This window comes from Penaeus japonicus, unplaced genomic scaffold, assembly GCF_977035675.1.
Source record: "Penaeus japonicus unplaced genomic scaffold, GWHDUDI00000001_assembly GWHDUDI00000026, whole genome shotgun sequence".
Classification (NCBI taxonomy): Eukaryota; Metazoa; Arthropoda; class Malacostraca; order Decapoda; family Penaeidae; genus Penaeus; species Penaeus japonicus.
The window spans coordinates 28,145,348-28,157,847 of NW_028234428.1; the positions used below are offsets into that span (position 1 = coordinate 28,145,348).

The 12,500-nt window shown below is 37.0% G+C and overlaps 2 protein-coding genes across 3 annotated transcripts in view; one reads left to right on the forward strand and one right to left on the reverse strand.

Annotated features, from left to right (window-relative positions):
- The window catches only part of LOC122253804 (neurotrypsin), a 119,412-nt gene extending 115,295 nt beyond the window's left edge, over positions 1 to 4,117 (forward strand). For both annotated transcript variants that reach the window (XM_043017119.2, XM_043017120.2), the window contains 3 exons: positions 137 to 246; positions 1,257 to 1,377; positions 1,631 to 4,117. In XM_043017119.2, coding sequence (XP_042873053.2) covers positions 137 to 246; positions 1,257 to 1,377; positions 1,631 to 1,921 — 522 coding nt within the window. In that variant the 3' untranslated portion in view covers positions 1,922 to 4,117. The remainder of the gene's footprint in view (positions 1 to 136; positions 247 to 1,256; positions 1,378 to 1,630) is intronic.
- Positions 4,118 to 4,456: 339 nt separating this feature from the next.
- Positions 4,457 to 12,500, reverse strand: part of LOC122253807 (transcription factor 21) — a 19,917-nt gene continuing 11,873 nt past the window's right edge. The window contains exons 4-5 of the mRNA XM_043017130.2: positions 6,815 to 6,972; positions 4,457 to 6,450 (exon numbers count right to left, since the gene is read on the reverse strand). Coding sequence (XP_042873064.2) covers positions 6,384 to 6,450; positions 6,815 to 6,972 — 225 coding nt within the window. The 3' untranslated portion in view covers positions 4,457 to 6,383. The remainder of the gene's footprint in view (positions 6,451 to 6,814; positions 6,973 to 12,500) is intronic.

Sequence of the window (12,500 nt, forward strand, 5' to 3'; positions counted from 1 at the left end):
ACCACCACCACCATCCATCACCACCACAACCACCATCACCAACCTAACCAAATAACCATCCACCTGACCACAACTTTCCCACTTTCCATCGTTCTATTTCTCATTGTTACAACCTTTCCTCCCCTATCCCTAACAGGACTTCCAGATCGAAAAGTTGTGGGTTCACGACGAGTTCGACACGACCGTAGAGTTCAACAATGATATCGCCGTTCTGAAGGTGGCCAGGAAGAACGGCCGAGGCATAAGGTCGGTAGCGTTCGGATGAGAGAGTTGGTTTTGTTGTCATAGAGCTGGTTTTTTTTTTTCACTTGTTTACGGTGGGAGAAGCATGAGCTATGAGCCACGAGGATAAACGAAAAGAAGAAAAGATATGTAAAGAACGAAAAAAAAAAAAAAAAAATGTGTGTGTGTGTGTTTATGTGTGTGTCTGTATGTGTGTGTGCATTTTTAAGAGATAATAGATACAAATTAGCATTAGAAGAAATCGTCGAAGTATCACTAAATAGCCAATGCAGTGAAGAACTGTTCCCTCAGAGAACAGGGTGGTATGACTGTAGAAATCATGGGCAGTGAATACTCAGTTCTTTTGAAAATTGTTCCCGTAGAGGTACTCGCATCACATATCAGGGTCATTCAAAACACAAAAGGCGTTTTATTAAATTAGAGGTAATCATCTCGACTACAAAGGAAAGTGCACACTTGGGTAACTGGGTTAACGAAAGAAAATGTTCATCTTTATGAGTGATTTTCTAAACGGCAAACTGAGATCAAAGCCTATTTAGATCAGATAAATGACACCAAGTGATCTCGAAATGCTTTCAGAGGATTCAGAGATAAAGACCAAATAGCTACACGCACAATGAGATAACGTGTCACCTATTATTTGGAATCCAAAGTTTCCAAAGGATCATTTTAGGGGATAAAAGATTCCAAATAACATAACGAGGAAAAAAAACTATATATAATATATAAATAAATATATATATATATATATATATATAAATATATGTTTTTTTTCCTCGTTATATATATATATATATATATATATATATATATATATATATATATATATACATACATACATATATATGTATATATATATTTTTTTCATATATAACTCTGGGAGATGCCTATATCCAAATTACTTTAAAAGAAAAAAATCAAAATAATTCCAAGTAATTCTCCAGGAGTAAATAGCTCTTAAGTGATCCTAACTGAATAACAGGCCACTGACTCCCGAATGCCTCTCGCCACAGGTTCGGCAGGAGCGTGCAGCCCGTGTGCCTTCCGGAGGAGAATGCCCGCTACACGGCCCTCTCCGGCTGCAGCATTTCGGGCTGGGGGACGACTTCGGAGCGAGCACCGCCCATCCCGCAGGTTCGATGTCGCTCTCTCTTCCTCCCTCCCGTGTCACTTGTGTCCTGTTGTTTCGCTGTTCTAGATCGGGAAAGTGGTTTATTTTGTCCTAAAGTATCAAGTGGTTTATTCTGTCCTAAAGTATCAAGTGGTTTATTCTGTCCCAAAGTATCAAGTGGTTTATTCTGTCCTAAAGTATCATATCATTCTCCCTCTTGATATATTATAACTTTAGTGTCTCCTGCTTTTTCTGATCGATTTTCTCCTTCGCCAGAACATCCCGAGGTCGGGCGAGGTGCAGGTGTACGACATGTCGGTGTGCACGGGCGCGGATCGGTACGGCCAGTTTGAAGTGACGTCGGGCATGGTGTGCGCCGGCCACCTCGACGGCCGCATCGACACGTGCACGGGCGACTCCGGAGGCCCTCTTACGTGCGTGGCGAACGGGCGGCACGTGCTCTACGGCATCACGTCCTGGGGCAAGGGGTGCGGGCGCAGAGGGCAGCCGGGCATGTACACGAAGATCACAAAGTTCCTCAGGTGGATCCATGACATCGTTGTCTGAGCGCGGCGAGGCTCTGGCGCCCGAGGTTCTTCGAGGTTCTTCGAGGTTCTTTGAGGTTCTTTTCGGACGCTCGAGTGGCACTTGGAAGACGGGAAGAACGACGCTTCTTCCATGAAGATAACTGACGAGATGAAGAAAAAGTGACGAGTCGTTTCAGGTGTTCCATTTGGTGAAACGAACCCAAACTTTGGCTCTGACTTTTATAAAGGATGATGCCCCATTGATGTATACTGACGACTGCGTGTGTGTGCTGGTGTGTATGCAAGAGTTACGTTGTATACCAAACGACCATATCAATGAAAAATAATGTTTTTGTGTATTAAATGAAGGGAGAAAAAAAAGATATTTGGTACATGTCGTCTTCCCAATATCCCATGCAGGTATGACCGGTGCGATGTGAAAAGGAATAACAAAAGAGTATATATGTGTGACCTTGTTTCTTCCCGACTTTTATTATACAATGAAAAAAAGAGGAAAATAATGTGAGTGATACGAAGTGAAATGCAAATCACAAAAGATGTACCACCACAATGTGCAATGAGTGTTTTGAAAGTCCCCCACGAAGTATTTTAAGATATCCCAGTATTATGATGCATTAGCGAACAAAGGGCATTTAGATACAATAACTAGTGTCTAGAGGAGGAACTAAAGGATTTCTCTCGGTGGTAGTTCGAAGGGTGACAAGTACCTCCTTGCTATCTCGAAGAAATTCAAAGAAATCTAGCAATTATTTTTTGGATCATCGGTAGTTTTTCCTCTCGTAAAGAAAAGTAAAGAAATACATGGATGAACTGAATACAAAGTGCCTGTGAGTTCTCGTCATGTATCGGCCAGTAGAGAGAGCATGTGACGTTACTCCTTCTGTTTGATTGCCTGTTGGTTTCTGTTTAACAGCTCATTACCACTGCACCCATTCGTCCACGTCTCGACAGGAACTCTGTTACCCGTGGAACACTTTTTGGATGTCATCCATAACGTCACTGTAAACGTGTCTTTGTTTTTGTGTATGTCGTCCTCCTCAAAACGATGCTTGAAGATGTGTCGTTATCGCGTGTATTGTTTATTTATGAACACGTCGTGGCAATACGGACAACAGGTAGACTTTTAGACTGACTGTTCTCTCTCTCTCTTCCTCTTCCTTTTCTCTCTCTCTGTCTCTTCCTCTTCCTTCTCTCTCTAGCTGTCTCTTCCTCTTCCTTCTCTCTCTCGCTGTCTCTTCCTCTTCCTTCTCTCTCTCTGTGTCTCTTCCTCTTCCTTCTCTCTCTCTCTCTCTGTCTCTTCCTCTTCCTTCTCTCTCTCTCTCTCTCTCTCTCTCTCTCTCTCTCTCTCTCTCTCTCTCTCTCTCTCTCTCTCTCTCTCTCTCTCTCTCTCTCTCTCTCTCTCTCTCTCTCTCCTGTTTCGGATTTCTTTGATTTCAACCCTTCTCCAGTGTCTTTCAAAGTTGGTCATATATTTATCATTTGTGTAAGATCTTAATTTGCGTGCAAACTAATTATGTGTCGTATTTAATGCTCATCATTCCTTTATTTACATGTTGTGTGGTTTTTATTTGTGAGGATAAAATCATATAAAAAGGTTGTTTCAAAAAAAAAAAAAATGTGTTTAGAGAATTCATTTCTTTTTTTTTTAGCATTTTTTTCATGGATATTATAGTTTTAGAAAAAAAATCATGCTTTGTTATGATTAAAGATTCTCACGATGTCAAACAATGTATGGTATTTCTTATACAATACATGTCTCTTTTTTATATATATATGGAAAAGCTATGTGTCAAATAGCTGCCAAAGAATGCATTTTTGTGTGTTTAAAATTTGGAACAGATTTTGTACATGTCTCGTCTCGGTTGCGTGTGAAAAAAAGAAGAAAAAAAAAAAGATAAGGTTTTCTTTTTCAATCAAAGAGAATATGCGTTTTGTTGTGGTTAGATGACGACGATATAAATTTGGAAAATCATTTTGAATGTTTTGAGAAAGTAATTTAGTTGATGTTTAGTTAGTTATGACTCAGGATGTTGTTGGGCATTTGTTTATGCTGTGGTTCTGCGTGTTGACACTTGCAGAACCATTTATTATTCTTGTTATTGTTGAACTCACTGTCATGATAGGCGCGGTGTTGCCATCACGTAGGTTTAGGATTTTTGTTATAACGAATCGACCCAAGTTGTTTATTTGTTCAATAAACAAACATTTCTTTTTTCCCTTGATTTTTCTTTTTGTCTTTAAGTTTTATCTCATCCTAAAAAAAAAGAAGAAAAGATACTGATAAATATATTCTATTTTTGTCAAATAATTATGATGATGATGATGATGAGCATTGTAGTAACAATTATAACGAAATTATAATCATCATCGTGATAATAAACTCAATAATAATAACAATGAGGATAATGGTAATAATATTAACAATGATTATCATGATAATAATAACAACGATGATGATAATAATAATATCAACGATAATGATAATAATAAAAATAATAATAATAACAAGGATAAAATCGGAACATCAAACTCTAAAACTCTTTTTTTATTAATTCATAAAGAATCATTCACATTGCAATGACACAGATGATAAATAATGCAATCTGAGCAAGAATCACCCACACCAAGATTCTCTCCAACACATCAACCACTGAACCAGCATCTTCAATTTTCTTATCTCACAGAAGATAAGATAATGACGTCATTAATCTAACTCAAAGATGAACCGTAATGTTATAATGAGGAAAGTGGAAAGGAATATATGATAATTACGTCAATTATAATGAGGAAAGTGGAAAGGAATATATTATAATAATTACGTCAATTATTATGAGGAAAGTGGAAAGGAATACATTATGATAATTACGTCAATAAATATGTAGTTTTTTTTAAAGAGTTGCAATTGCAGTTGCGATGAATATGATGATAAATCAAGACGAAGAATAATGCTAAGGGTAATGATGATAATAATGGTGAATGGATAATGCAGATAATTGTGATGATGATGGTGATGGTGGTTATGATAATCTGAATAATTGTAATGATAGTAACGATAATTATAAGAATGATAGTGATAGTAGTGATGATGACGAGAGTGATAATAATAATAGTAGTGATAAAATGGTAATAACATTAATACTGATAACATTTAGTAATGGTGATATTGATAAAAAAGTAGTAATGATAATAACAATATTAACTATAACTATAATAATGATTCCGATTGTAATGAAGGTAAAAGTATTGATTATAATAATGATAAACGTATTAATAAAAATAATGATAAAAGTATTGATAATGATACTGATAACAATAATAAAAATAATAAAAATAATAATGACAATAATAGTAATGATGATAATAATAATGATGATGATAATAATGCATCCGATTACAATAATAATGATAATGAAACTAAAGATATAATGATAATGAAAATAATAATGCTAATACTATTGCCAATCATAAAACCAGTATCAGGCAGACAGTATCTCATAGAATCAAATATGATAAATAAACATTCGTGTTAATGTAAAGCAGTCATGACAACGGTGTACTGTATGAAAGAGTAACAGTGGTTTACCCCCTGCCAGTACCCTTGCATTTGGTCCGTTTCACACGCATCGAATTTTCGCCGTCTGCTGTGCACGGTAGGAACCCGTGTATTTAAAGAACCATTGGCATCAATGAACGTTTTCACACGCGTCGATCAAAACAAAACTCGTTCACGGGTAACGTGGTCACTACGGGGCCCTTTTCAACACTTTTTTTTTTTTTTTTTTTTTTTTTTACCAGTCCACGGCGTGAAAAGTACATAAGATGCAATGACCCGCTCTTGAGATTTTTTTTTTCTTTTTTTTTACCGTTCGAATATAATTTTGGGGACGGGTGGCTTTCAGTTTTCGTTACATGGCGGCTTTTCCCGTCTACGGTTGACAGCAAAAAATCGATACATCTGTAAGAAACTTATGATAAAACATATGATCAATGGTGATCCTTGCGGAGAGTACGGCGGACGGTGAAAAATCGTTGCGTCTAAAAAGGGCTTTTCACTGTTTCACTGTTTCAAGATAGCTTCATATTGAGCTTGGTTTTGTTTTAGAATATTTATGAGGACTTTTGTATTGGTTTAGGTTGTAATCAGATGTATTATCTGATTTATCATGATCACTTTTTAAATTCTCTTTCAGACCATTCACATACACTATTTTACAATAACACCCCCATCCTTCTACTATTCTCAATCTGTTCTTTATATAAAAACTGACAAACAAATCTGTCCAAAAATAAGACAAATATTAAAAAAAAAGAGTTAAACGAAGACTAGATCATGAGACCGCATGTTGCCAGCCACTTTCAGTCACTTTTTCCAGTCACTTTCAGCCGATCACAGGCACTTTTTTCCAGTCACTCGAGGACTTGGGTCATGTTGCCGGCTTGGCTGGAAGGGTGACTTCGCAGAGGGCCTTCCTGAAGCCGCTTCAGGCTATGTGCAGCAGCTCGGAGGAGTAGTAGTCGTAGTCCGGGATTTCGTCGCTGAAATACCTGCTGAGAGAACGCGTGCTTTTAGATTTTAATAAGGTAAATGCATATCTCTATGCATAAAAGCGCACAAACATGCCCAAATTAATGCATAAGTACATAAATACAGGCATAAATACATACATGCGTATCCTAATGAAAAATGACAGTAAGAAATAATTTGGTTCGTGTTATTTGATCCAAAATCTTTGACACATTTGAGGATATTTTTATGATCTATGATAATATTATTTTCAAATCGATAATGACCCAGGTTAGTTCTCTCTCTCTCTCTCTCTCTCTCATTCTCACTCTCACTCTCGCTCTCACTCTCACTCACTCTTATCCTTATCTTCTCCTTCTCCCTCCTCCTCCTCCTCGTCCCACTTACCTCTCCATATTATGAGGATGCGAATGTGCCTGGATGGTGTTCCCTGTATTGTCATACTGCCCATAGGTCTCGCAGTGGTCCCCCGCTCCCCCCCCTCCACCTCCTCCTCCCCCGCCATTTTCAGCCTCCGGGCCGCGCTGGAAACTGAACGGCCATGTCTGAAAGGCAATGGGAGACCGTATTAGAGAGATAGATATATTGATACGAGAGTTTAAGGACACGCATGCTTACGCACGTATGTCTATGTACAGACAGGCACCTACTCAATTCACCTGATGTACAAACACAATGAAAAAGGGATGTTTTGTTAGAGTGACAGACATGCAAATACACACGCGTTCATATGAGTAGATAGTTCAGAGAGCAGGCATACAAATACGCAGGCATACAAATACACACACACATGCACACGTGTACATACAGTTTCCCATCCATTCACCTACCAAGACACACACAAACACATATACATTATTGCTAAAACAGCAGTGCTAGATAAAGATATAATGATAGCAAATTATATTGTCATTATTTTATTTTCTATTTTCAGGATGAACATAGAATGAATAATAATTTGACTAAATCACAGGATATTTTACTTCATTCTACAAAGGTTACGCTGTCTTGAAGTAGCTGTGTTTTGCGAATTACATTTAAAGAAAAAATATCTTATCAATGGTGTACTTAAGAATAGGTTTGCGGAAACTGATAGATTGTGAAAACGAAAGTGGAAGATGAATTAAGAATCTGTCCTCTATACTGAATGAATAAGCATAAGTCATAAATGATAGTGAAAATAATCAACATATTATCCGCATTCATCAAATATACACTTTCTCTTATCATGTCATCTTAGCCTTTCCGGATGTAGCTCCAAATAAAAGAAAAAAAGGGAAAAAATAATTATGATGGGAAACAAAATAACCATATTCAATTGTCTCGAAAGGTAGAGAAATTCCCTGACAAGAGAGTTACGGACGTAAATGAAAAAGAAAAAAATATATATATAGAAAAGAAAAGAAAAAAAGAGAAACGGAAATATGGAAAAAGGGAGAAAAAAAAAACATACTCGACAGGTGGAGACAGTCGGCAGAGCAGGAGTTACGAGCGTAAATGTTTACACGACGGAAGAGGGCGCGGGACAACGATATTTCAGTTCCGTAAACAAAATCTTGTCGCTTTTGTTCTTTTTTTTCGATGGGGGGGTTATCGTGCGTGTGGTTTGTTTACAGTGCTTGAGTATCATAGATTTAGACATGAGATAAAGAGAAAGAGAGGGAGAGAGAAAGAGAAAGTATGCGTGTTTGTGTGTGTGTGTGTGCGGGCGTGTGTGTTTGTGTGTGCGTATGTTTGTGTATATGTGTGTGTGTTTTTTGTGTGTGTTTGTGTGTGCGTGTTATATGTATATGTTTACGTGTACGTGCCTTACGACAATTAATGAATAAATAAATGCGACAAGACAGAGTAAGTAAGATAAGAGACACGGCCGGCGTCAGACCGAGAGTGCCTCCAGCTGCTCTTGTTGTCTCTGGCACCTTCGACCTGGCACCCTCCCCCCATCCCCCTCCCCCTCCCCTCCCACCCTTCCCTAACCCTACGCCTTCCTCTTTCCTCTCTCTTCCCCTATTCCCTCCTTTCTCTCTCATTCCTCCCTCTCCTCTTTCTCTTTCTTCCTCCCCCTTTCCCCTTTTCTTTCTTTCTCTCCTTCTTCTTCCTCCTCCTCCCTCGATTCCTTCTTCTCTCTCGTTTCTCCATCACTTCCTTCCATCCCTCCTCTTTCTCCTTCTTCTCTTCCATTCCTCACTCCCTCCTCTCTTGTCTTCTTCCTCCCTTCTTCCGCTCCCTCACTTCTTTTCCTCTTTCTTATTTCTTTTTTCCTCCCTCCTCCCTCCTCCCTCATCTCCCCCCACCTGATTACTCCCTCATTTTTCTCTCTCTCCTCCTTCTTCCTTTATCACTTCTCCCTCCTTTCTCCCCTTTCTCTTTTCATGATATTGTTTTCTTCATCACAGACTTTATCATTATTATTGTTATCACTGTTGTTATTATTATGATTATTATTGTTATCATTACTGTTGTTAGTATCATTATAATTATTATCATTATTATTATCATTATTGTCTTTATTATTATCATTATTATTATTATTATTATTATTATTATTATCATTATTATTATTATCATTATCATTATTATCATTATCATTATTATCATTATTATTATTATTGTTATTGTTGTTGTTATTATTATTATCATTATCATCATTATCATTATTATTATTATTATTATTATTATTATTATTATTATTATTATTATTTTTATTATTATTACTACTATCATCATTATCATTATCATTATCATTATAATCATCATCATCATTATTATCATAATTATTATTATTATGATTATCATTATCATTATAGTTATCATTTTCATTATAGTTATCATTATCATTATAGTTGTCATTATTACAGTTATCATTATCATTATAGTTATCATTATCATTATTAATAGGAGTAGTAGTAGTATTGTTGCCATTAGCATTATCATCCGCATTAGGATTAATATCATCATTCACATTATCAATTTTCATAATCATCATCATTACTATCATATCATCATCATTATCGTCATTAATGCTGATGATTGCCATAGCAATGGTATGAATAATGAGAAGAATGATATTAACCATACGAGAAGAATATGATCATAATAATTGTAATAACAATTATGACAATACCAACAAGCACATAAATAACAGCATAATAATAGTAATCATGATGATAGTAATGACAATAGCAACAGTATTGATAATGATAATGATAACAATAAAGATACTAATAATGAAATAAAAAATACCAACAATGATAATGATGAAATAATGAACATGATAATGAGGATGATGATGGTAATGATTATAGGGATTATAATAATAATAATAACAATAATAATAATAATAATAATAATAATGATAATAGTAATGATAATAATAATAATAATAATAATGATAATGATAATAATAATGGTAATGGTAATGATAAAGTTGATATATGATGATGGAAAGGATGATTATAACAATGATGATACTGATAATAATGACGATGATAATGACAATTATGATAACAACAATCCTAACGATAGTAATCGTAATAGTAAGATTATGATAATGATTATAATGGTAATAGTAAAAGTAAGGGTAATAAGGGTGATGATAATCACAATGATAATAATGATATAAAAATAATGATGATAGTAATGATACTATAACAATGATGATAATAAAGATAGTAATGTTGATAATATCTTAATGATAATAGCAATAGTTGTGATAATGATGATAATAATAATAATAATGACAATAATGATAATAATGATAATAATAATAATAATAATAAGGACAATAATAATAATAATGATGCTAATAATGATGCTAATAATAATGATAATGACAATAATGATAATAATGATAATGATGATAATAAGGACAGTAATAATAATAATGATGATAATAATGATAGAAATAATATTGACAAAAATAATACTAATGCTAGTAATACTGATAATAATAAAAACAATAATTATCATTATCATGATATTAGTGGTGATAATCATAATGATAACTTATATTAATAATAGTGATAATGATACTAATACGGAAAATGATAATGATGATAATGATAACAATGATGACAACAGTGGTCATAATGATAAGAATTTTGATAACAGTGATGATGATGATGATGACTTTGATGATAATAATGACATTAATACTGATGATAGTGTTACTATACAAATTCATAATGATTGTGATCATTATAAAAATGATAAAACTACTGATGATAAAAACAATAATGATATCAACGATGATAACATAAACGATAACAAGCCTTAAGAAAAAGAGTACATAAACAGAGCTTTAAACAGACAAACATGAAAGAAAGAAAGAAAGTTACCGCCGACATCAAAAGCATTTTAGTTTTAGTCCCGCGGTCTCTCTCAAGTGTTACTTCCGCCCTTTTTCCACGCTCGGTATATACAATTCTCTTCTATTATTCTTAAGTTCTTTTTCATTTTCTTCCTTTGAATTATCATCATAGATCTTCACCCTCTTTCTTTTTATATTATTATTATTATTATTATTATTATTATTATCAATGTTATTCCCTTTTTTCCTGTTTTTCTTCCCTTTCTTCTTTTTCGGTAAAAAAAAAAAAAAAAAAATCTTTCACTCTTTTTCCTTCTTCCTCGCTCCCCTTTTCTATATTCTTCAACCCTCATCCCTTTCTCCTTCCTTTTCGCTTTCTCACTCTTACCCTTCCACCAGCTTCCCTTTCTCTCTTTCTTATTCCTCCTCAACCATTTTCTTACCCCCCCCCCCTGCTCCCTTCTCCCTCCTCTTCTCCCATTCCTCTCTTTCCCTTCCCTTGCTGCTCCTCTTTCTCCCTTTTTTTCCCTTCTCTCCAACATCCCCTCTCCTCTCCCCCTCTTCCTCCCTCTTTTTCTCTCCTGCTCTTCCCTTTACCTTTCCCCCTCCCCCCTCTCCTCTTCCTTTCCATCCCTTCGACTTCCTTCCCATCCCTTCGACTTCCTCCCCATCCCTTCGACTTCCTCCCCATCCCTTCGACTTCCTTCCCATCCCTTCGACTTCCTTCCCATCCCTTCGACTTCCTTCCCATCCCTTCGACTTCCTCCCCATCCCTTCGACTTCCTTCCCATCCCTTCGACTTCCTTCCCATCCCTTCAACTTCCTTCCCATCCCTTCGACTTCCTTCCCATCCCTTCGACTTCCTTCCCATCCCTTCGACTTCCTTCCCATCCCTTCAACTTCCTTCCCATCCCTTCGACTTCCTTCCCATCCCTTCGACTTCCTTCCCATCCCTTCGACTTCCTTCCCATCCCTTCGACTTCCTTCCCATCCCTTCGACTTCCTTCCCATCCCTTCGACTTCCTTCCCATCCCTTCAACTTCCTTCCCATCCCTTCGACTTCCTTCCCATCCCTTCGACTTCCTCCCCATCCCTTCGACTTCCTTCCCATCCCTTCGACTTCCTTCCCATCCCTTCAACTTCCTTCCCATCCCTTCGACTTCCTTCCCATCCCTTCGACTTCCTTCCCATCCCTTCGACTTCCTTCCCATCCCTTCAACTTCCTTCCCATCCCTTCGACTTCCTTCCCATCCCTTCAACTTCCTTCCCATCCCTTCGACTTCCTTCCCATCCCTTCGACTTCCTTCCCATCCCTTCGACTTCCTTCCCATCCCTTCGACTTCCTCCCCGCCGATATACAAACACTTTTCAATATTTCTTTTACAAAGTCTTTATGGCTACCGTGACCTCCCGTTGCCTGCTCTTCAGACTGGAGATACAACACACCTGCACCAAAGACCGGGGGGGGGGGGGGGGGAGGGGGGGGGGAAGGGACGATAGGAGGAGAGGGGAGAAGAGGGGAGGGGAAGGAAGAGGAGGGAGAGAGGGAGGGCGGGTGGGAGGGACGGAGGGAGAGAAGGAGTAAGTGAGTATGTGAGTGAGTGAGTGAGTGAGTGAGTGAATGAGTGAGTAAGTGAGGGAGGGAGGGAGGAAGGGGAGGGGGGAGGGAGAGAGCGAAAGAGAGAGATAGAGTGAAATTAGATCATTGCATATATTTCCCCTCGTGTTGTGTCCAAAGGCACTGAATTCATCAGTCAAGGCAAA